This window comes from Schistocerca gregaria, chromosome 8 (assembly GCF_023897955.1).
Source record: "Schistocerca gregaria isolate iqSchGreg1 chromosome 8, iqSchGreg1.2, whole genome shotgun sequence".
Taxonomy (NCBI): domain Eukaryota; kingdom Metazoa; phylum Arthropoda; class Insecta; order Orthoptera; family Acrididae; genus Schistocerca; species Schistocerca gregaria.
In genome coordinates this window covers 380,417,848-380,443,985 of record NC_064927.1, presented here as the reverse complement: position 1 = coordinate 380,443,985, position 26,138 = coordinate 380,417,848, and the positions used below count along the sequence as shown (strand labels likewise).

The following is a 26,138-nucleotide window of genomic DNA, read 5'->3' as shown; positions in this document are numbered from 1 at the left end:
CACACACACACACACACACACACACTAACACACGCAGGCACACACCATGAATCAGTCGTGAGAGGGTGGAGGGGGGGGGGGGGGGGGAAACTGTATAGCCAGGTATGTGTCATTTTTGTTACAGCTTTAATTATGGCGTTTCTCTGTCTCTTTGTTTTCAGAAGAAATATTTTAGAAGTAGAGAGGATATGAAATGCCGACTGACAATAAGAAAAGCCTTATTGAAAAAGGGAAATTTGTTAGCACCAAGTATAGATTTAACTGTAAGGAAGTCTTCCCTCAAAGTATTTGTATGCAGTGTGAAACATGAACGATAGCCGGCCGCGGTGGTCTCGAGGTTCTAGGCGCGCAGTCCGGAACCGTGCGACTGTTACGGTCGCAGGTTCGAATCCTGCCTCGGGCATGGATGTGTGTGATGTCCTTAGGTTAGTTAGGTTTAAGTAGTTCTAAGTTCTAGGGGACTAATGACCACAGCAGTTGAGTCCCATAGTGCTCAGAGCCATTTGAACCATTTGAACCATGAACGATAAACCCTGTAGACAACGAGGGAATAGAAGATTCTGAAATGTGGTGCTACAGAAGAATGCTGAAGATTAAATGCATAGATCACGTAACTAATGAGGAGGTACTGAATAGAATTGAGGAGACAAAAAAATTGTGGCAGAGTTTGACCCAAAGAAGGGATCCGTTGCTAGGACAAGATCTGACACATCAAAAGATCACCAATTTATGACTGGAAGGAAGTGTGGGTGGGGGAAGTCGTCGAGGGAGACCAAGAAATGAATAGAGTAAGCAGACTTAGAAAGACGTAGATTGCCTGTAGTACCCTCGGAGATGAAAGGGGCTCGAACAGGATAGAGTAGCATGGACATCAAACCAGTCTTCAGACTGAAGACAACAACGACACACACACACACACACACACACACACACACATGCCCGTGGGAGGACTCGAACCTCCGACTGGGGAGCCGCGCGAACCGTGAAAGGACGCCATAGACCGCGCGGCGTTGACAGAAAAAGCGTGTTGTATTGGCAGTAGAATAACCTGATATATTCTCACACATTCAACGGTACCATATCATTTAGGTCCCGTACACATATTTCTGTTAATGGATCGTGTCTTTCAAATTCTTTTTCATGGGCAAATTTGGTATATATGCATAGGTCTTGACTGTGAGATAAATATATTGAATTAAATATTAAGTTTACAAATTATGAATAAAATATGTATTGAATTAAATAGATAAGCAACCAAAAAAATATTCCATGGGACAGCACAATCACTTGCTCCACACTGTGGCACGTAAAGGTACTGCTGATAATAATAATGTGTGGCACGCCAGCCTCGTGCATGTCTTTTCAATTGCACTCCACTTCGGCGAGTTGTGTGTGCGTTAGCCGGCGTCACCCGGATCTCCCTGGACGGTCACCCATCCAACAATTAACCGAGCTCAACGCTGCTTAACTTCGGTGATGGGTCGGGAACCGGTGTTACCAACGCGGTAAGGCCGTTGGCTTAAAGTGCTGCTGATACATAAACCGTCGATGTGTCAAACTGGTGTTGTTTGCGCGCAGGTCTTTGACCAAAATTAAACCAGAGCCATCAATTTTCAATTCCTAACAAAACTTCCATGTTTAAAACAGGATATCGCCACTAGAACAGCATTATTTTCGGGAAGTACACCTGAGATCTGAATCTGTTAACTGAATCAAAGGTTTATTACAGAAAATCCAAAGACCAATCGAAAAATAAACTACTGTGTAGCGGGCGTTGTATTTGCAACAGTGGAAAATAATGGTAGAGGAATAACGTCAACTTTTTGTGGGTTTGATTGTTTTTATTGAGCAAGTCGACCATTTGGCAGAATACGACTGAAGTGTAGTTTTTCGAGCTGAAAAATGAATGTCCGTAACGTGGGAAAATAATAAACAAATAGGACGGACTCAAGTGTTATTTTACAAGTGGTATGCCGCTGTCCAGGGAGAGATCCCTCTAAAACCTAGATTTTCCTGTCACAGTAGTGTGAGATGTATTGTTATAAGCATAAAAAAATATTTTATTCGACTATGGTAGTTTCCCACCTTACATATCCAGCATCAGTGTTGTTAACAGCCCCTGATGCAACCCCAAATGTGCTGGAGAGCTAAACCAGAGTGGACCACGTCGTGCCAAACTTCACGCAGCTCGATGTGTGGGCCTCTTGTGGACGGAGGCTCGGCGAGAGGTGATGAAATTGGTGGTACGAATAGTAAATTTTCTGAAGTTTCACGCTATATTACACTGTCAGTTGCAACAGTTTTCGATTAAATTGAACGAAGAGTAGCCAGCCGGGTGGCCGTGCGGTTCTAGGCGCTACAGTCTGCAGCCGAGCGACCGCTACGGTCGCAGGTTCGAATCCTGCCTCGGGCATGGATGTGTGTGATGTCCTTAGGTTAGGGCGGTATTACACTATCAAATTTCTTTGTCAAAGATTTGATCAAAGATGTGATCAAATATTCCGTCAAATATACACTCCTGGAAATGGAAAAAAGAACACATTGACACACCATACTTGCTCTGGACACAGCGAGAGGGCTGTACAAGCACGGCACAGCGGACACACCAGGAACCACGGTGTTGGCCGTCGAATGGCGCTAGCTGCGCAGCATTTGTGCACCGCCGCCGTCAGTGTCAGCCAGTTTGCCGTGGCATACGGAGCTCCATCGCAGTCTTTAACACTGGTAGCATGCCGCGACAGCGTGGATGTGAACCGTATGTGCAGTTGACGGACTTTGAGCGAGGGCGTATAGTGGGCATGCGGGAGACCGGGTGGACGTATCAGTCGTCTTGTTCTCCACCTTCCTTGTAGGGTCAACGCTGATCTTCCGGTAGGAATACTATGAACAAACGGAAGGAGTCGCCATGGGGAGCCCACTCTCACCGGTGGTAGCGAATTTGTACATGGAGAACTTCGAGGAGGAAGCCCTGTCGTCATTCGAATGGAAACCTGCTTGCTTTTTCCGTTACGTGGACGACACGTTCGTTATCTGGCCACATGGTATGGATAAACTCCTTGACTTCCTTACACATCTAAACTCCATACACCCCAACATCAAATTCACTATGGAGACTGAAACGGAGGGTGAATTACCTTTCCTTGACGTCTTGGTCAGGAGAAGGGCTGACGGCACCCTAGGTCATGGGGTGTATCGAAAGACAACACACACTGATCTGTATTTGCACGCAGACAGCTGCCACCACCCTTCACAGAGGAATGGGGTACTTAAAACTCTTTTACATAGGGCGCGCACTATCTCTGACACAGAGAGTCCACCCCAGGAATTGGAACATCTGAGAACTGTATTTCGAAACAATGGGTACTCAGAGTGGCAGATCCAACGTGCTCTCCGCCCAACCCCTGCATCACAACCTGTTGAGATGGATGAAGTCACGAGGGAGGAGGTAGGCACTGCATTTATTCCATACACAGGAGCACTCTCGGGGAAAATCGCCCGCATTCTGAAGAAACACCGGGTCGGAACTGTGTTTTGTCCTCCGAATAAAACTCGTGCACTGGTTGGGAGCGCCAAAGATGACCTCGGTTTGAGGAAGGCCGGCGTGTACCAGATTCCGTGTCAATGTGGCAAGTCGTATATTGGTCAGACGATGCGTACCGTCGAGGATCGATGCCGTGAACACCAGACGCACACTCGACTGATGTATCCGAGCAAGTCGGCGGTCGCTGAACATTGTTTGTCGGAAAATCACGCTATGGAGTATGACCGCACGAGGATTCTGGTACAGACGTCGAGATACTGGGACAGCGTTGTTAGAGAAGCCATCGAAATTCGCACCAATGACGACCTCATAAACCGTGACTGTGGCTATAATCTTAGCAAGGCCTGGGAACGAACGATTGGGTTAATCAAGAGTAAATCGAGCAAACGCATAGTTGTGACGACCACGGCGGACAGAGCCATCACACCGACGTCATCTCAGACGCCGTCGCAATCTGTTCCACCGCGCTACCGTGGCGCGGGGCGCGGACGGCGGAGGGAGCGCGCCGCGGGCGGAGGGTATTTAAATCGGCCGCCGCCGCGACCGAACCCAGTTCCCCCTGAGCAGCCATAGCGTACGGATCTCCGTGCCGGCGAGTTCACAGGAGCTCAGTCCGTCAGTTCACCTGATGATGGCGACATGTTTGATCGCCGAAATATTGTGCCCGTTGGACACTATAGACCGGCAGTACTCCCGTGGATATTTTGATTAATATATCTCTTTTTCCAACAAACAGCTCAGCTCATACATACTATAGCAGGAACAAAAATGATCTGCACACGAACTTAAAAGCACTTACTTTAGTTCAAAAAGGGGTCCACTACTCAGGAACACTCATCTTCAATAGTTTGCCAGCAAACATAAAAAATTTAGTTACACATAAAGATCAGTCTAAAAGGAGCCTGAAAGACTTATTAGTGGCCAACTCCTACTCCATTGACGAAATTTTTAATAGTAACAAATGATGTATTGTATTTATTCATACCATTAGTATTGTTAATTGAGCTCAAAAAATTTACATGTTCCACATCCACGAGGATCTCCTCAGCATGTATGTATGGAACGAAAAACTAATCTCATCTGGGTGAAGCCGTGGGTTTTACGACGACACGATAAAAGCATTCAACAAAACTTGTTACGTGATCTTACAGTGGAAGACGTCAAGTCGTACATCAATTACTTGAGAATGGATGAAGCATACATTTCTGTATGTGTTCAGTGAAGTGTATCCTCATATCACAAAGCAAAATATTCACTTAAGAACTGCTACATCTTCAGAAGACAGGCTCACTGTAACACTCCGATTCCTTGCTACAGGAGAGGGTTATGTTAGGTTAGGTCAGGTCAGGTCTCCAATCTTCTTAATCTGTTTTTGTATTCAGGGTGCCTAACTTTGTAAAGCGCCTCATCATCTTCATACATCTCTATTAATTTTGTAGGTGTTGGCACACACCAATTGTATTTACCGGCAATGTTTATAAAAACACTACAGACGACAGAACATTGCAGCGATGTTAGCGCTCCATGTGGTAACATGTCACATTGCAGTGAACAGAAGACAAGCGATTTCTTTGATCAGATCTACAGCGAGGCCCTAGATTTGATCAAATATTGGACGACATTTGACAAAGTTTCTATTACACCATCAAATATCTCTCAGAAAGATTTTTGACAAAGATATTTGACAAAGAAATTTGATAGTGTAATACCGGCCTTAGTTAGGTTTAATTAGTTCTAAGTTCTAGGCGACTGATGACCTCAGAAGTTAAGTCGCATAATGCTCAGAGCCATTTGAACGAAGGATATCTGGAATGCATTGCAGACTTTGCATTTAAAACTGACTTGACTGCATCATGCCCACAGTAACACATTGCAAGGTGAGCAAGAGTTTATTTTTTTTTTATTTGATGTAGATACATTTAAAAAGAACGCCGTCCATTTATCTAAGCTCATTGACGTCGAAGAAAATGCGAGTCTTGAAAAATTAATTCCGGCATTGAAAGAATTACAAGGGTAATTTACAATACCAATCTTACATCTGTTTTCGAGCTTTCTACGGGACCACTTGCTGTTTAGCCGAAAGTGCACCTGTGCTTGAGCAGATGGAACAGAGTGATCTGCAGAGTAATTCCCGTTTAAAAGACAAAAACTCTTAAATTGACACTGTCTAAAACGTGTACATAGTTTTCCTCGGGAAGAGAAATGATGCTGCAAACGTGATAACATATTTCGATCAACATATGTGTGGGAAAGGCTTTTTTCGATTATGAAAGTAAGTACTTCACTATCAAATGGCAACCTCAGTGCGCAAATCTGTGAATTGTTTGCAACTATCCTTCTGCCGACTGGATCACGTCTTCAGCGTTACAAGAATAAAAAATACTGAAAAATTGTTTTATTCGTAATATATGTTGTTGCGAAATAAGAAATAAAAATCCAAGTCATATGCACTTCGAATTCGTTACCATTTAAATGCGGCACGTTTCTAGTTCCCTCCACGTTAAGACAGTATGGTGCGGGAGTGGGGGTGTAACGATTCGTGCTGAATGTTACTTAAGTTTCTTGTGCCTGGTCCACTGATAAATGAATGTGAAATTTTCATGATCGACAAAATTTTATTCGCATTAATTGACATCCGAACTGTACACTCGTCATGTAAACAAAACACAGACTCACAGATCTCTTTGACTTCCAAACAAACTCTATAGGAGACTCAAAAACTAACTGACCCACTCGCTGCTTTCCTTTATATAGAATTTTAACAATTGCTCACAAAATATTCCATATTAACTTTGCATATTTTCAGTGTTACAATTAAAATTTACAAAACATAAAGCAATTGATGTTACAGCCGACTAAGGTATGAAATACAATATTTGAATAGCAATTCCTTCTAGCAATATCTTTAGTTTTCCATAAGAAAATCATTCTGAACTTTAATTACAATAATGTCGCTCGTATTATTTTAGTTACATAATTAATTACAGTTTCGATTTGGTTACTAACATGTAATGGTATTAACAATCTTGTTCTTTATCCGACTGCATGTGAGGAAGCTACAGATCAACCCTAAAATTCTGAAATTGCAAAACTGTGAAATGTAAACAATTAGAGAGTTAATTAGAAATGTAATTAAAAGGACTATTAAATGCAGAGGAAGACATAAAAATAAATAACAAATGAAAATACATTGCTTGGTAATAACCTTTAAGCTGATTTTCAGGATCATGAGGTGATCTGTGTTAACTCGTTACTCGATTGTGATTATGGTAATTAGAGGCGTCGGCCACCTATGCCAATACTTCCACAGCACTTTAATATTTTCCGCCAAATATTTATCCCTTCAATATCTTTATTACACATTCAATCCAGCATTTGTTCGTAATTTTGTTAATGACAACAATATCCAGATAATTCTGACAATATACGTTTTTCCAGCACCTTCTTTTTGCTTTCACAATACATATCAAGTATTGTTAGCAAACTGGACAGAATGACACACATATAGACACACATACAAGTTCCTAGGAAGCACTAAATTGTCCGATAATTATCCAGATGCATATGAAAAGAAGGTGGTATCAGACATTTTATATGAATTTTGGGGAAGGCTGTATCGCTATAGGGGGATGTGCGCAGCCAGGCAAGAGACCTCTGGCGCTTGTGGTAGAGCATGGCTCATGTGCCAAAATATTTGACATCCCTGTCCCAAACCGTATATTCTTTTCATGTTTAAACATGAAGATCAAAGGAAAAAAAACTAATGCACCATTTTATGGAATCAGGAATCCATAAATTTGTGGCCCGTCGCGGTTGTTACTCGGAAACTGTGAATATGTACAAAACATTGTAATCGTTTATCACACTATGTCAGTATGAATTACAAACGCAATCAGAAATCACAAAGGCATGTGGAATATGGGATCCTTACCAGGTAGTACTGACACAAGATATCAGCTGAAAATTTAGTTTTCACCTCAGGATCAGAATTCATCATATGGTTGTAGGGTTACAAGAAGGTTGTAGGCGACCAGAAACTTAGTTTTGAAAGACAGTCCACAATTCCAAGATTTGCAAAGAAGATGCTAGAGACGGAAGAATCCCAAACAGTAAGAGCATATGAACTTACAACAATGATCTACAGCGCAAGAGAAAAATAAGCAATCAAAAAATGTTTAAAATGACTCCCCGCGAAATCAGGAAATCTTGGCTCAAGTCTCACTGTGGTACAAATTTAAAATGTCATCACCTTTTTTATTACACTGAGTGTTCAGATTATCATAATGGTTTGCGCTGATATCATTTCATGTCATGCACAACGTTCTTTGACGTAATTAGCAAATCACTGTTGTACTTATATTTAATGTTGGACAACAAGATTCATGCTTCTAGAGTGACCAGATGCAGACGTGAAAAAAAAAAAGATGACAACAGCTTCATAAAGGTGGATAAAGTTACAAAGAAAGAAGACACTTGGAAACGTACGTTCAAATGTAATAAGTAAATTAATTAATGCACATCACATACATTCCTTAACTTCTTCTTACCTTTATTGGCCACTGAGACGGAAGTTCTGTCTCCTCATATTTAACGTTCTACTTCGGATTCACTTCTCCCCATCTTGAGAGCAGGATATTTGTGAGAAAAAAATGGTTGAAATGTCTCTGAGCACTATGGGACTTAACTTCTGAGGTCATCAGTCCGCTAGAACGTAGAACTAACTAAATCTAATAACCTAAGGACATCACGCACATCCATGCCCGAGGCAGGATTCGAACCTGCGACCATAGCGGTCGCGCTGTTCCAGACTGTAGCGCCTAGAACCGCTCGGCCACTACGGCCGGCATTTGTAAGACAGAACATCTGAAAAGGTACACTTACGTTTAAGCATTCCCAGATATTTTATGAAACTCACACGGTTACAATAGACAACAAATCACACTCATACATGAGTACAGAGTACACGACATGAAACCTGTAATGCGGAGCCGATACAGTATGAATCCGAAACGGAAAATATTGAACGGAAATTTTAAATAATCGATATTTACACACGCTTGTGGATCGATCCATGATCACTAGTGAAAAAACGAAAAATTCGACTATCTTGCTGCCATCTATGCATGAGGTATTTAAGAAAAGAGCAATACAACGGGAATAATGGGCTCAAAAATGGCTGTGACCATTATGGGACTTAACATCTGAGGTCATCAGTCGCCCAGAACTTAGAACTACTTAAACCTAACTAACCTAAGGACATCACACACATCCATGCCCGAGGCAGGATTCGAACGTGCGACCGTAGCAGTCGCGCGGTTCCGGACTGATGTGCCTAGAACCGCTCGACCACATCGGCCGGCGAACGGGAATAATTAGAAATATTGTTTTATTAGGTCAATTGTGCGAAAAAGGAGGACAATGTAAAAATCAGACCGAACTGCGAACAAAGAGAGAAAAGTGGGGAAATTTTCGGATTTATCTAGATGTCTGTCCACCCTCCCTGCATATCGTGCTGGTTGACGGGTCGCTTATTTGCAGGTGGAGCGTTGCTGATAATACTCACGTTGTTATCCGATACAGGACAGCAGCGTCTCTTGTAGATTGACAGGTCGATACTCGTGGTAATTCTCGATCATGTTGAGCAGCTGTGGGTTCTAGTCGTTTTCACGTTGCCGTTTATTTGGTTGACCTTTGGCCACTTCCGTAGGATGGTGTCCAACAGGATTTCCGGATCAGCGCATCCATATTGTTATAGTCTGCGCTATAAAACACGCCACGTGGTACTACCTAGTGTACAGTTTTCGTCCATCCCTGACACGAAAAAAAGTTTACAGACTTATAAAACTCATCAGGTAAGTCAGTCACCAGGAAAATATAAAATATCGAGCATAAAACATTGTGATAGCGGACCATACAAGCGAACGATACACATTAGATCACTTCTCGAACATGAATGTGACAGAACTGAGAAATAAGTATCTGGATTGAGTAAAATGATTCAAAGCTATACGAGCGCAAACTGGCAGAGCGTCTTTTATAGAACGTCCGTTGCCCGGTAACTGCTAAGAAAATTTAGCTGCCGAACAATGCTGCAAATCACAGTGGCCACTTCATACTTGAAATTTAGAAACTTATTGTTCATGTTTACTGTAATTCCCTGAAACTAGGGACCCTCAAATTTCTGTGCTTAACACACCATCATGATCAGTTGTTCCACAAAATAAGAAACTTTTTCACGGTGGTGTTCGAATCCTCAACAATATTTTAAGGCCTATGGGGTGTGACATTTAGATGCACAGAAAACTTATTAAAATAATATAGAGAAAAGAACTTGCATTTGGGGCATAACACACAAAGCATGCAAGTATGGGAAAATACGAAAATGATATGAAATAAATACATAACTTCCGAACTCATGTGACACACACAAAAACTACAGTAAATGTCCAATAACAATAAATCTAAAGAGTAAAGAATTTTTTGTAAAGTTTGACAGCGTTATTTGCTCTCAGTCTTCTTAAATATGTGTTCTGTCACGTATAAGCAAGCTGAAATTATTTTCAGTTCCGTTATTCCAATACAAGAACAAGTCACGGCCTCTTTATGTTTTGCCAGGGGCGGTGGTCTCGCGGTTCTAGGCGCGCAGTCCGGAACCGTGACTGCTACGGTCGCAGGTTCGAATCCTGCCTCGGGCATGGATGTGTGTGATGTCCTTAGGTTAGTTAGGTTTAAGTAGTTCTAAGTTCTAGGGGACTGATGACCACAGCTGTTAAGTCCCATAGTGCTCAGAGCCATTTTTTATGTTTTGTGGAGTGCGTTAAATTGTGATTATCTTACTTTATTCCGATTTTTATTCTTGTTCGCTAGTCTTCTGTATGTACCTACTCCTAATCATCGTCGTCTCAGTATCTTTCTGATAACCTTTTCTTTCACAAATTTCTAGTCTGCTAACTAATCCGGTTCTCAAAAGGTTCAGACTTCCGGCTGCATAAAAGTGGCTTCTATCGTATACTGGTAATGTTCGATTTTTTAATAGGTTATGTACATACCTAATTCGTGCGTAAACAATGGTTGATATTTCCGAGCAATACTTGCAAATGGACCATCAGTATTTTTTATCTGCATTTATTTGCATGCAGTATTAATTTTACTAATTTTCGAAGTCTAACCTTTTTGTTTCTCCGTCATAACAGTTTACGTCACGTATGCTTGATAATTAATTGTCTCTGGGTGTTTCCTCTGCCTCACACTATCGATTCATGAGCTGCACTGGCGTTCCTCAAATAATGTGCCCTCTTGATGGTGATCTTTAATAATGTTGTAGCCACCACTGTCTTGAGCTGGCAAGTTGATATAGTTGCATCTTATGACGATCCCGCCATGATCACAACATGGTTTGCAAATGCCGAGCAGTCCATCTGTGTTTCTTTTCGCTTTCCATATTAAAATTCAAGACATAAAGAGAAAAGTTAATGCTACTTGTTCATCATTTTATTTCAGTTTTGGCAACACATGCCTGAAAATTCTTGAAATCTCCATTATCTATTGCCTTACTGAACGTATGCTGCTCATTATTAACGGTAATATACAGTACAGGTACGACAGCTGAATTACGGTAAGAGTCGGGCAATATACACCACTGGCCATTAAAAGAAGAAATGCAGATGATAAACGGGTATCCATTGGACAAATATATTATACTAGAACTGACATGTGCTTACATTTTCACGCAATTTTGGGTGGATAGATCCTGAGAAATCAGTACCCAGAACAACCACCTTTTGCCGTAATAACGGCCTTGATACGCCTGGGCATTGAGTCAGAGCTTGGATGGCGTGTACGGGTATAGTTGCACATGGAAGCTTCAACACGATACCACAGTTTATCAAGAGTAGTGACTGGCGTATTATGACAAGCCAGTTGGTCGGCCACCATTGACCAGACGTTTTAAATTGGTGAGAGATCTGGAGAATGTGCTGGCCAGGGCAGCAGTCGAACATTTTCTGTATCCAGAAAGGCCCGTACGGGACCTGCAACATGCGGTCGTGCATTATACTGCTGAAATGTAGGGTTTCGCAGGGATCGAATGAAGGGTAGAGCCGCGTGTCGTAACACATCTGAAATTTAACGTCCACTGTTCAAAGTGCCGTCAATGCGAACAAGAGGTGACAGAGTCGTGTAAGCAATGGCACGCCATACCATCACGCCGGGTGATACGCCAGTATGGCGACGACGATTACATACTTCCAATGTGCGTTCACCGCGATGTAGCCAAAGACGGATGCGACCATCATGATGCTGTAAACAGAACCTGGATTCATCCGAAAAAATTACGTTTTGCCATTCGTGCACTGAGGTTCGTCGTTGAGTACACCATCGCAGGCGCTCCTGTCTGTGATGCGGCGCCAAGGGTAACCGCAGCCATAGTCTCCGAGCTGGTACTCCAGGCTGTTGCAAAAGTCGTCGAAATGTTCGTGCAGATGTTTGTTGTCTTGCAAACGTTCCCATCTGTTGACTCAGAGATCGAGACGTGGCTGCACGATCCGTTACAGCCATGCGGATAAGCTGCCTGTCATCTCGACTGCTAGTGATACGAGGCCTTTGGGATCGAGCCCGGCGTTCCGTATTACCCCTCCTGATCCCACCGATTCCATATTCTGTTAATAGTCATTGGATCTCGACCAACGCGAGCAGCAATGTCGCAATACGATAAACCCCAATCACGATAGGCTACAATGCGGCCTTAATCAAAGTCGGAAACGTGATGGTACGCATTTCTCCTCCTTACACCAGGCATCACAACAACGTTTCAGCAGGCACCAGGCAACGCCGGTGTATGAGAAATCGGTTGGAAACTTTCCTCATGTCAGCACGTTGTAGGAGTCACCACCGGCGCCAGCCTCGTGTGAATGTTCTGAAAAGCTAATCATTTGCATATCCCAGCGTCTTCTTCCTGTCGGTTAAATTTCGCGTCTGTAGCACGTCATCTTCGTGGTGTAGTAATTTTAATGGCCAGTAGTGTAAATGGGACATCCTGTAAGGCGCGTCAGAGGACTCAGCGATTCGCTGCCGCATCGGTGACAGTACTGAGAGGTGTCCCCCTTGTCGGTGCGCAGGCTGAGGGCGCGGCCGCAGGACTGCGCCGGCATGCCCGAGCAGCTGGAGCTGCAGCAGCTGGTGGAGGCGGACGACGAGGCGGCCGGGGGCGGCGTGGGGGCGGGCGGGCAGACGCCGCCCTCGCCGTCGCCGTCGGCGGCGGGCAGCGCGTCGCAGTCGTCGGGGCCGGGCGCGGCGCGCTGCCCCTACCTGGGGCTGGTGCTGGCCACGCTGTCGTCGCTGCTGTTCTCGCTGTGCAGCGTGATCGTCAAGTGGCTGGTCGAGGTGCACCCCATGCAGCTGGCCGCGTGCCGCTTCGCCGGCGTGCTGCTGCCCGCGCTGCCCATCCTGCTGTGGCGCGCCGAGCCCGTTTTCCCGCGCGGCCGCCGCCTCATGCTGCTGCTGCGCTCCTTCGTCGGCACCACCGGACTCATGCTCAGCTTCTACGCCTTCAGGTAGGCCGGCAGCGCAGCCTACACCGCCCCTCTTGATTGGCTACTAACGTACGCGTCATTTACGACGGCGGCCGAGTTTACGTTTGTTCTGCGCATCTGACGTCACAAAACACAGTCAGCCAATGAACAGATGTAGTGTTTCCTTTCCTTCGGGTTCTGCCGTGAAAATACAAAATAGAAAATCTGATTGGGTTTATGAATTTTGTTGGAATAAATTACAGTGTGGTGCGCCTACTGTAAGACCTTCGGTACACACACCGTCAGATTATTTGACTTGTCGCTCTAACGAAGTAGGCGATTGTCAGCAATATGTCTCGTGGTCTTATCGTGGCGTGTTTATCTTCTGCCGTTGGTCAGACGATAATAATGCCACTTCCACTCTTAGAGTAGCAGATTGACGGTGACCAACTTTAAACAGAACTCGATTAATTTTCACACAGATTTATTAAAATAATAACAGCCATAAAAATTACTTAGCTTGGCTCTGGATGCTATTTACAACTGACAATCTGAATTTCCTTCGGTATTGGTACGTTAATCTTATTCTCACATATATCTCTGATACTTGACAAAAGTGTCTATACATTTATCTTCATGGCTATGTACAGGGATATGGTAATCTTATTAGGCGCAGACTGAAACTTGACTATATACTGGTACAGACAAATGTAGAACTCGTGCACACAAATGCAGACTGACCGATCGGAGGTCTGTACACTCGTTATAATACCTCGCGCGTTCAGGTATCACTGCACGAGGGTGACCCGCGAGGAGAAAAGGTTCAACGTTAGCAGCGATCTCATTGGCTGCATTACATATTAATACACGGATCGGCGGAAGCAGAATTTGGTCCGTCTTTATGGCAGCGCCATCTCGTAGAGCGGAGACGGACGAGCGCTGCGCCTGCGCTGTTGTGCTTAGTGGGGCGCGCTCTATTGGGAAAGTTGTGTACGCGCTGACTACGCGGAACTATGTACACAACATACGGATAAGGCGGACTTCGTAATGCTGATTGAGATAGTGCTCTAATTTGACAGTGAATGGCAGACCGGGTCGAGAACACTACAAAAAGCAATTGTAAGGAAGTAGCATCAAAAATAAGTTGAAATGTACCTTATAATTCTGTCAGAAACGTAGTATCTATTATAACGTAGTCTTCGTGGCTGCATCTGGAATACTTCTTAATTTTATTGTAGGATGTCCTTTTTTTCATTGTTCGCTAGTCCTCTTGTTCTCCGTTTGATGAAAATTTCTTGAAGTTTTCACTGTCTGGATTAATTTATAAATTTGGCGTTAACCATTGCGAATCACTACTGAAATAACTTCGTTTCGAAATATAGTTGTAATTTCCACTTAAAAGCATATTTAACACAGCGCTGAAAAATACACGCCTTGAACGTATGAAGACAAGAGAGTAACCCACTAGTTGTTAAAAACAAGCACCTACGCAAAATTACTTATAAAAATCTGTCGCTGGCGCAGTGCTCTTCTGCATGCGCGATCGTAAATCATATCTTTGCACTGGCTGAGGCGCGGTAGTCAAAGTACCGTTACACAGAGAACAACGTTTCCAGAGCTCAACTGCAGTGCAGAGCACGGACGAGTGGCTTCAGTTTTTGAAACGCTCAGTCACAAAGTAAATGAACAAAAGCAATGTCTTGATAGCAGACTTTCTGTAAAAGAAAGTTTGGAAAAAACATTCTTTATACCAGCTGCTTCATATTCTATTAATTAATTAAACCAAACAAGCAATAACCCTCCTAATTCAAGTGATAGCAAGGAAATTCATTCTCACTAACCGCTTTTTCGCAATAAAGAACAGCGCTAATTGTTTATTTCCTATTGTACTTTGACAAAACATGAGTACTTCATAGTCATACCAACAGTGTTTGTCGGTAGTTTGCGTGATTTTTAAAGTACTCCAGGATTTCTATTGAGCTGCGTTAGCGTAACGGTTGAGGCGTTAAGCCGGCGCGATAGCTCAGCGTGCTCGGTCTGAGGGTTAGCTGCCCTCTGTAATAAAAAAAAACCTGAGTGAATGGATCAATAACGAACTTCAACGAGAGTTAGGGGACGTCCGCCACGAACAATTGCAACGAACTATAACGAACAAAATGAGATTTAAAAAAAATAGTGTTTGGCTGCTAAGCAAAAGGATCCGAGTTCAAATATAGTTCGGTGCTTAATATTTTCTTTATTTAAAAACAATATCCAAGTGTCTTACTTCATGAATTTTATTCGTTTGAATGTAATTTTTTGAAATTTCTAGTGGCAACTAAAATCGACCACACGGAAAGTATACGCTGTGGACGTTTACCTCTGCAAACTCTTCAAAATTTCGTGCTGTGCTTTACTACATTTAATGCTGCACAATAACTGCGTTGAACATCGAAACAAAATTAAGTCATTAGTGGGGGGAAGGTATCAGCCAAGAAGATGTGTAAAAATTAAATTTTTTTGGGCCAAATAGTTTTTGTGAAATCGAATGACAAGTGTGTCAAAGCGATCGAAACACCATGTGTCTGCACAGGCGAGCGGTGCAGTGATGACAAAATCGCTCACAGCGCGGAATGCGGATAACACGTCTCTGTAGCAGCGAAAGGGTTAATGCGGCCGTGGTGGCTTTACTTCATAAACTGTGCGCAACCCCCTGAACGTAAGTTTCCGAACTATACTATACTATGGCGCTACTTCTATTGGCGCGTGCAACTGGCAACGCAGCAATCTCCCGCGTCTGGGTGGGCATGCGCGAGCCGCCAAGATAAAAGAATTGAACTATAATAGGCCATCTCTTGCTGTTGGCATACCGGAAAAAGACCTTCGCTCGGCATTACGTCGTCAGGTTTGGGGCCTTTGGGATGCAGAATGGCACGCTCTTTCTTCGCCGAACAAGCTCAGGACGGTTAAGGATACTACAAGTCCGTGGCGGTCCTCCTTACGGCCTCTCATAAGCCCTCTGTCTTCCTTTGCCGGCTCCGCATCGGCCGTACTTGGCTGAGCCACGGTTATCTCCTCCGTCGTGAGGACCCTCCTCTCTGTCGTTGTGGATCGATGTTGACTGTGGCTCAGATCTTACTGGACTGTCCAATTCATCTGCCCTGCGATGGACGTTTAGCTTCCCCGACTCGCTACCCCTGGCTTTGGCTGACAGTACTTCAGCGGCGAATCTCATTTACGTTTTATTCCTGATGGGGGTTTCTGACGCTTTATTTAACGAAGGGACCTTCCACCTTATCGGTGAGTGGAAGGGATGGCAGGCCCTCTTGCTCTCCCCCCATCGCCCGATTAGATTGGCTTCAATTGGGCTGGGTGGTTCACCCCAGATCTCTGCCTTCCCACTCCTTTCCTTATTGCTGTTGTTGTTGTGGTTTTCAGTCCTGAGACTGGTTTGATGCAGCTCTCCATGCTATTCTACCCTGTGCGAGCTTCTACATCTCCCAGTACCTACTGCAGCCTACAACCTTCTGAATCTGAATTGTGTATTCATCTCTTTGTCTCCCTCTACCATTCTTACCCTCCACGCTGCCCTCCAATACTAAATTGGTGATCCCTAGATGCCTTGATGCCGATCCCTTCTTCTGGTCAAGTTGTGCCACAAACGTCTCTTCTCCCCAATCCTATTCAATACCTCCTCATTTGTTATGTGATCTACCCATCTGATCTTCAGCACTCTTTTGTAGCACCACATTTCGAAAGCTTCTATTCTATTCTTGTCCAAACTATTTATTGCCCATGTTTCACTTCCATACATGGCTACACTCCATACAAATACTTTCAGAAAAGACTTAAATCTATACTCGATGTTAACAAATTTCTCTACTTCAGAAACACTTTCCTTGCCATTGCCAGTCTACATTTTATATCCTCTCTACTTCGACCATCATCAGTTATTTTGCTCCCCAAATAGCGAAACTTCTTCACTACTTCAAGTGTCTCATTTTCTAATCTAATTCGCTCAGCATCACCCGACTTAATTCGACTACATTCCATTATCCTCGTTTTGCTTTTGTTGATATTCATCTTATATCCTCCTTTAAAGACACTGTCCATTACTTTCAACCGCTCTTCCAGGTCCTTTGCTGTCTCTGACAATTACAATGTCATCGGCGAACCTCAAAGTTTTTATTTCTTCTCCGTGGATTTTAATACCCACTCCGAAATTGAAAAACATCAGGGAGAGGCTATAACCCTGTCTCACTCCGTTCCCAACCACTGCTTCACTTTCATGTCCCTCGACTCTTATAACTGCCATGTGCTTTCTGTGCAAATTGTAAATAGCCTTTCGCTCCTTGTATTTTACCACTGCCACCTTTCTTATTGGGCCTGTAATATCTTGAGCGTCTCTCGAGTATACCGGTGCTTCTTCCTTCACGCCCCTGTCATTGCTCACTTTCTTTCCTTCTCCTCTTCTTCCGCCCTTTTCCTTCCTTCCATGTCAATAATTTGTCATTTTATGGCCGTTCTAGTTCCCTCTTCTAATATGGGATTTTTATCGGTTTTAGTTATTCCAAGGTCGGACGGACTGATGGCCGCGTAGTTTGGTCCCTTCTCCACCATCCTTAACATCATCATCAGTGTTCTGCGTTTCGGCGGGTCTTGATGTATAGCTTTACAAGCAGTCCTCTCATTTGCTACCCTCTTTGTTTCCTTGTAATCGTTGTTATCCTTATGCAGGATGAGTCGAAACGACTTCACAACTTTGTAATGATATAGAATCGGTAGATGTGTCATTTTGTAGCAAACAACCGCAAGTTTGATTCATGTAGTATATCAGCACCCCAATGCGCCGCCGGGCGGAGTGGCCAAGCGGTTCTAGGCGCTTCAGTCCGGAACCACGCGATCGCTACGGTCACAGGTTCGAGTCCTGCCTCGGGCATGGATGTGTGTGATGTCCTTAGGTTAGTTAGGTCTGAGTAGTTCTAAGTTCTAGGGGACTGATGACCTCGGATGTTAAGTCCCATAGTGCTCAGAGCCATTTGAGCCCAATGCGCCACCAGGAGCGCCAGACTAGTGCACAGTTAAAATGGCTACTTTCACTGGTGCGGAGCATGCTGGCTGTGTGTTTTGGTTCCATGAAACGAACTCTGCAACAGTTGTTCGGCATAAATTTCACACTGAATACGTCAAAGAGCGTTCAACAAGCTGCAATTGACTCTTGGCACAAGAACTTTATTGAGACAGGTTGTTCACTACCAGATGATAAATCACCAGGTCGCTTGTGTGTTGATGATTATGTCTAACGGGTTAAAGAGAACTTTACCCGCAGTCCACAAAAATCGGCATGACGTGCATCTTGCGAAACTGGCATTCCACAAAAGAGTGTTTGGCGAGTAATGCATGTTATGTTATGTTATGTTAACCGGGGACCTAGAAACGATGGAGAGGCTCCATTCCCGCCGCAGCCGCAGTGGTCCACAACCCCACGACGACTACCGCAGTCCACTTCATCCCTCCGCCGGCCCACACCGAACTCTGGATTACTGTGCGGTTCGGCCCCCCTTTGGACACCCCAGGGAAGGTCTCACACCAGACGAGTGTAACCCCTATGTTTGCGTGGTAGAGTAATGGTGGTGTACGCGTACGTGGAGAACTTGTTTGCGCAGCAATCGCGAACATAGTGTAGCTGAGGCGGAATAAAGGAAACCAGCCCGCATTTGCCGAGGCAGATGGAAAACCGCCTAAAACCATCCTCAGACTGGCCGGCTCACCGGACCTCGACACAAATCCGCCAGTTGGACCCGCCCTCCTTCCCTCCCGGAAAGCCGTGCCTTAGACCGCACGGCCAAACGGGCGGGCTTAAGAGTAATCCATAGACATGTACATTTTAAATCATACTGATTCACAATGGCACAGCGCTTTTGTGATACAGATAGATTGCTCGTGAGAAATTCTATACAAATGTTGCATCGAACAGAGGCCGACAAGACATTCCTGTACACGGTAATCTTCAGCAGCGAGTGAACAATTCATAACAATTGCATGGTGAACACCTACAACTGCAGAATATGGGTCATCGAAAATCCACATGCAACCCTGGAACCCGTTCATGACTGCTCCAAAGTTAATGTGTTTTGTGCCCTTAGCTATGGCCCTTTCTTCTTCATCAAGAAAAACTACCGCCGGCCGCTGGTGGCCGAGCGTTTCGAGGCGCTTCAGTCTGGAACCGCGTGGCCGCTATGGTCGCAGGTTCGAATCCTGCCTCGGGCATGGATGTGTGTGATGTCCTTAGGTTAGTTAGGTTTAAGTAGTTCTAAGTTCTAGGGGAGTGATGACCACAGATGTTAAATCCCATAGTGCTCAGAGCCATTTGAACCATTTTTTGAGAAAAACTACCACTGATATTGTGTATCTAGACATGCTTGAAAACTTTTTAACTAGACAAATCGGTGAAGATGACCGAGATGGGATGGATTACTACCAGCAAGATGCTGCACCACCTTATTTCCTTACAGAAATACGAGGTTTCGTTGCTAACCACTTCCCAAGTCGGTGGATTGGCAGTGAAGCGCCAATCGCATGGCCGCCCCGTTCCTCAGACTTGACACCACTGCTTTTGTTTCTCTGGAGTTTCATTCAAGACCGTGGATATGTTCCTCCCCAACCAAACAATTTAGCCGACCTGAAAAATCGAATCTAGACTGGCATTGCACAATTCACGCCCGTTTTTCTGCAACAGGTGTGGGAAGAAACTTATTACTGGTGGGATGTTCAGCGCATCACGAATGGAAGTCACATCGAACCAAAAGGCACTTGATACTTTTATATGAAACATGAGGGTGTTTGCTACAAAATAACGAATCTACCGATTGTGTAAGCTATCTCAATAAATTTCTACATCACTCCAAATTTGTAAAACCCTTTTTGACTCACCCTGTACTCTCCATCATCTGATACCTTACGTGCCTTCTCCTTTCTCCGTTCACCTTCCTTCCATAGCGTCTTCCAGTAAACACTCTCTTCTCATCCAGTGTCCGAGCCAATAGTGTTTCCTGATTACATTTAAAACTTTTCTCTCTTCCTCCACTCTTCTCAACACCACCTCATTTCTCACCTTGTCCACCCAATTTATCCCTTCCATCTTCCTCCAAATCCATATCCCATACGCTTTTATTTTTTTATTCCTCATTTCTCAATGTCCATGACTCAGCTTGTGGTGTACTGCGGTACCATACAAGAAGAGTTTGCGACAGTTGGTACCAGAAGTACTGTGGACGTCCCTTTGAGCGACAGTTTTACTAGGAAGAACTCACGGGGACTTAAGTAACGTGCACGAGCAGAAGTTGTGAGTTGCAGGCTGCAAGTTGTAAGTCAATCCGAGTTTTGCTAGGGAATTCCTGCAGAACGTTCGTCATGTCTTCAGGTTTTCAAGTCGTCGAGTGTGTCGTAAACAGTGGCTGATAGGTGGACACTAGTTGGTTTTCAGTAGAAACAGAACAGAGAATAGAATTATCGTGTATGGATGGGGACCGCCTGCCTAGAAATTTAACTGAGTACTCTTACTTTGGAATTGTTCTTCAACGAGTTCAAATGGCTCTGAGCACTGTAGGACTTAACATCTGTGGTCATCAGTCCCGTAGAACTTAGAACTACTTAAACCTAACTAACCTAAGGACATCGCACACATTCATGCCCGAGGCAGGATTCGAAACTGCGACCGTAGCGGTCACGTGGTTCCAAACTGAAGCGCCTAGAACCGCACGGCCATACCGACCGCTTCTTCAACTAGTATGTGAAGACAGAAAATTAGTTTTCTTCCGACTCTATTTCAGAGATCATTATTTAGTTTGCGTTAACGCAACGGTAGTTAGTGCAGAATAGACAAAATTTGCATTCTGCAATTGCTGTAACCAGCGCTACCACAGTTCAGTAATTTGTTTTGCTATTCACTATTCTGTGTTACTTTCATTGTGTGTATGTTGCTCTAGAACCGATACATCCGTCATACCAGGAAATCTTTATGAGTCTTTTTCAATGGGAGTGAGATTTTAACCAAAGAGAGCGCCTCCAGTCAAAAACACAGCTCAGTATAATGCAGCGCTCCATATGAAAAACTGTACTAGTCTCTTCCTCAGGTCTCTGTCCATGCACCAATATAGAAGCCTCCTCCTCTTGTTAAATGCCTCCTTGGTAACTGCCATATGTGTTTTCACCTCATTATTGCATCTCACGTCGTCTTTCGCTCTCTGCCAGTAACACCATGTCATCCGCAAATCCAATAAATTCTATCCCCCTAACACAACCAACACGCCTCTCTTTTATTTCACGCATTTCTTAATAACATGCTTCAAATATAGCCTATGTCCAACAGTATTGGGGAGAGACAGTAGCCTTGCCTCACCCCAATTCCAGCTGTGCTTTCCTCTGTAATCCCATTCCACATCTACATCTACATCTACATGACTACTCTGCAATTCACATTTAAGTGCTTGGCAGAGGGTTCATCGAACCACAATCATACTATCTCTCTACTATTCCACTCCCGAACAGCGAGCGGGAAAAACGAACACCTAAACCTTTCTGTTCGAGCTCTGATTTCTCTTATTTTATTTTGATGATCATTCCTACCTATGTAGGTTGGGCTCAACAAAATATTTTCGCATTCGGAAGAGAAAGTTGGTGACTGAAATTTCGTAAAAAGGTCTCGCCGCGACGAAAAACGTCTATGCTGTAATGACTTCCATCTCAACTCGTATCCTGTACTCGTATTTTCTGTTGTAGGTATCATACTTAAGACTTAGTTGCAGCTGAGTAGGTTACCTGAGTCGTGGAAGATAGCTATTACTGTGATGGTTAAAAAATCGACCTACAAATTCTCTTCAGAACCGAAATATTACAGGCCAGCATGCATTTTAAATTCTCTAGCTAGGGCGCTGGAACAGGTACTGTGCAACCGCGTATGGGCGGTCATAGCTCTACGCCCTTAGCCCACGTCAGTACGGATTCAGAGGAGGTAATCAATCGACGACGCAAGAAACAAAATCTTCCAGCTTGCAGGGCACACCTCATGTAAATAGGCATTTTAATTGAAATTGCAGGCGCCTTCCACTTTTGTAAAAACAGGGTAGCAGATTGGCAGGGGGGCTTCTGTAGAGTAGTCAAAAGGATTACAAAGGGACGCCCCCAAGGCTTGCGTAGGGGTCACGTCTTCTGGGATATCACATTTAAACTTCTCCTACATTTAATTGAGGGGACGAGCCCACTGATGGAATCGTAGGCTATGCTGATGACCTGCTTGGAGACGTATCAGCAGCCACAAGATCATCATTAGAGAGCAAAGCCAGTGATGTCCTGAACACAATATACCGTTGGTGCAATACAAACAAATTAACAATCGCAGCACATAAAACAGCTTACATATTAATGACAGGCACACTACAAAGACATACAACGATAAAAATAAACAATACAAACTTCAAAAGAGAGAAAATCGCACGAAACTTGGCAGCACATGTTGATGACAAACCCAACATCAACCTACACATGAAACTGGATACAAATGCGTCAGAAATTTCACACATTAGTACGTTTAAATATCACACAATACAGACCACAGAATGAAATTTTCACTCTGCAGTGGAGTGTGCGCTAATATGAAACTTCATGATAGATTAAAACTGTGTGCCAGACCGAGACTTGAACTCAAGACCTTTGATTTTCGTGGGCAGTCTATCCATTGAGACGAGGGTCTGACGGAAATAAAGCTGTGAGGACGACTCGTGAATCGTCATTTGGTAACTCACTTGGTAGAGGACTTGCCTCGATTTCGAATCTCGGTCCGGCACACAGTTTTAACCTGCCACTAAATGTCAGTACATACTACACATCTCGCACATCAGAGCATACCACTGCGCCATCTATGCGTCAGCAGTATGTTTTGCGGCAAGTGTATGCGCACATAGACTCATCCCTGCGATGAATAGGCTAACTGTGAGAGGTGGACAGAGGAATGTGCTCCTAATACTGTCATGGACATTCAGTACCACTTCCATTGAGTCGCTGTATCTGATGTTCTGATGTAACCATCAAATATCCAGCTGCATCCTACTGGTTGAAGAGGGGAAAACCTTATAAGATCCACGAAACTACGGGAGAAAATATCGGACAGAAACCGCAACTAAACACCTGATGGCTTGACACCTGTCGACGAGAGTGGGACCAAAGTGATAAGGGTCGTAGGCTCTTCACCTTTTTCACAACACCAGGGAGCGCTTACGAATGAAACATGCCCTTATTCAGCGCATTTGAAACACTCCTGATTCAAAAAGTTTATTTTTCACTCAGAAAAGGGCAGTTCGATAAATATCTGGTGTTAAGTTGTCGAACCTCCTGTCAACCCATGTTCAGTATTGTGGGAATTTTGACATTGGCCTCTCAATGTATATTTTCTTTAATGTCATCTGATGTTAACAGTATCTGCTTATTCCCAAAAGTTAGCAGCTTTCACTCAGTTAATACCAGTCAGAAATCCAATCTGCATTTGGAATGCAACTTCTTGATTCTTATGCAGAAAGGTGTGTAGTATCCTGCTGCATCCATTTTCAGTATGCTGCCACAAGAATTAAAAAACGTTAGCAGTAATCCACTCACTTTGAAGTCTAAACTGAAGAGTTCTCTCATGATTCATTTCTTCTTTTCTGTCGAGGAACTCGTGGAAAAAAAAGAAAAAAATAATTAAGCTAATTCCTTTGTTGCACTGTTCATTATGTTTATTTAAACTTGTGACTTGTCGTCTGCATAAGATTCATATACGTTTCATTTTATCTGTTATTACTCTCTTGTTATAATTTAATGTGCCGAATCTTTCCATGACCATGGAAACTTCCTCCTCAGTTTGGACCTACGATACGTGACATATATAAAGGTACCAGGTATCGGAGACGAAAAAGTGTCATAGCTCTTAGGTAATGTGTTTTACAACCCATGTTTACAGACAAGGGCGCTGTTAAAAAAAAATAAAGATAAATGAAATAAAAATAATCGGCGAAGCTCCAGCACGATAACGATTAGTTAGTTATCAATCTTTGAGTAAGTAACATTAAATAATTTGAGACAACCTGTAATTAGCTCTCCATTTTGCCTAGACGTGATGCAGGATAAGATGTATGGTGATGAACAAAACCATTCTTAATAATTGTAATCATTTATTACGTTAAATGAATCAACAAATCTGTGTGAGTAAACGTCGTGAAGAGAAAAAAAACTAAGAATTTCAAAACTAACTGGTTTTGTAATGAATACCGAGTGGAATTTGCAGAGAAGGAATTTCATTATAGTTAATGGGTTACAAATAAGAAATATTTTTCGTCCTTACTTACCTGGAGTAGAAGTTCATTTATCTTTTTGAGATCATAAACGGTGTTGCAATTAGTTATTCGTATATTAACTTGACTACATGACTTTACACCTATTCTCTATGTACTCAAAGAGAAAACATTAGTTTTCCTCCATCAGAAACTTCCTGCTGAAGTTTTCATTTAATCTTTATATGTAATTCTACAAATAAAAACTGAACTGGCGTGATTTTAAATCAAGACGCGAGATAAGCTGAGATGTTTTATCACTCCCTTACCATTACGGTCCGCCTAAGAAGCAGGGAAATGTGTGGAAATTTTCTACGTGCGTTAGAGGGTTTTACGACGGATCCCCGCATGGTTATTTTGAGGCATATACAAATACCTTCGTCAAAACACGTTGGCACATTTGTAAGGTAGCTGCAACGGCTGCGAATGTCAATTGAGCTATTTTTGTTAATCACTTCACGCTACTGGACGCACGACGTTGAGACCCCAAGTCAATCTATTAATTCATTATTGTACGATCTGTGTAAAGATGATCAAATAACACTATACCGGAGGGTTCGTAGTACCACTTCTAGTCTCTCCCTGTCCTGTTCCACATGCAAGCGGACCAAAGGAAAAAAGAGTGTCTCATACGACCGTTCGATTATGGTCTACATGTACAAAATGTTGACATCAGTATTTTCAAAATCGGTGTTTCAATGTAGTTATTGTACAGTGTGTTTCAAAAAGAATGACCTGATTTTGAACAGTAATAAGTACGAAACATGGGACGTATCAGCAAGTGAATGTGTGTTGTTTGATGGGTGTGGCCTAGAGTTTCAGAAAATCACCGTTAGACGTCAGTCAATGAGTCTGCTCAATTTGCAGCCAGGAGTAAGACGGCGTCCACTAGAAGACTAATAAGGTTGCGCAAAGAAGCAAGAAAAAAACGGCGTTGGTATCAAAGAGCGACAACAGCAAAGGATAGAGTTGTCAGACTTATACAGTTCAGGAAAGCACAACAACGCTACAAACAAGAGTCACAAAAAACTCAAGAAGAACATTGGAACACACACGCGCAGAAATAGCTCCAGACCAACATCTGGGGGAAACTCTTCAAAATGCAAACGGAACGTCTGAAGATGCCACTAGTTTTAGAAACTCTGAGATGAGATGACAGTTCCATAACAGGGTGACGGAGAAGTTCTGTGGAATTCCTGCTAAACAAACTCCTCCTCGATGACGAGCAACAGTCGGTTGAACAGATTCATACTGGACAACAACCTTAATGAACTCTTGCTATGAAAATGGCACTGTCTTTATTCCCTTTGGGAAACGGCCTTGCCATAGTGGACACATCGGTTCCCGTGAGATCACCGAAGTTAAGCGCTGTCGGGCGTCACCGGCACTTGGATGGGTGACCATCCGGCCGCCATGCGCTGTTGCCATTTTTCGGATTGCACTCAGCTTCGTGATGCCAACTGAGGAGCTACTCGACCGAATAGCATCGGCTCCGGTCAAAGAAAACCATCGTAACGACCGGGAGAGCGGTGTGCTGACCCCACGCACCTCCTATCCGCATCCTCAACAGAGGATGACACGGCGGTCGGATGGTCCCGATGGGCCACTTGTGGCCTGAAGACGGAGTGCTTTTTTATTCCCTTTGCATGTGAGGAGGTCGCGCTGGCGATTGCCAAACTGAAGAGCAAAAATGCCCTGTGCCAGATGGTATCCATTCCAAGCCACTGAAAATTGTCGCTCCACAGA

General features: G+C 43.7%; 1 protein-coding gene across 4 annotated transcripts in view; it reads left to right on the top strand.

Annotated features, from left to right (window-relative positions):
• The window catches only part of LOC126284612 (solute carrier family 35 member G1), a 461,728-nt gene that overhangs the window by 364,748 nt on the left and 70,842 nt on the right, over positions 1-26,138 (top strand). For all 4 annotated transcript variants that reach the window (XM_049983675.1, XM_049983674.1, XM_049983673.1 and 1 more), the window contains one exon: positions 12,658-13,092. In XM_049983675.1, coding sequence (XP_049839632.1) covers positions 12,689-13,092 — 404 coding nt within the window. In that variant the 5' untranslated portion in view covers positions 12,658-12,688. The remainder of the gene's footprint in view (positions 1-12,657; positions 13,093-26,138) is intronic.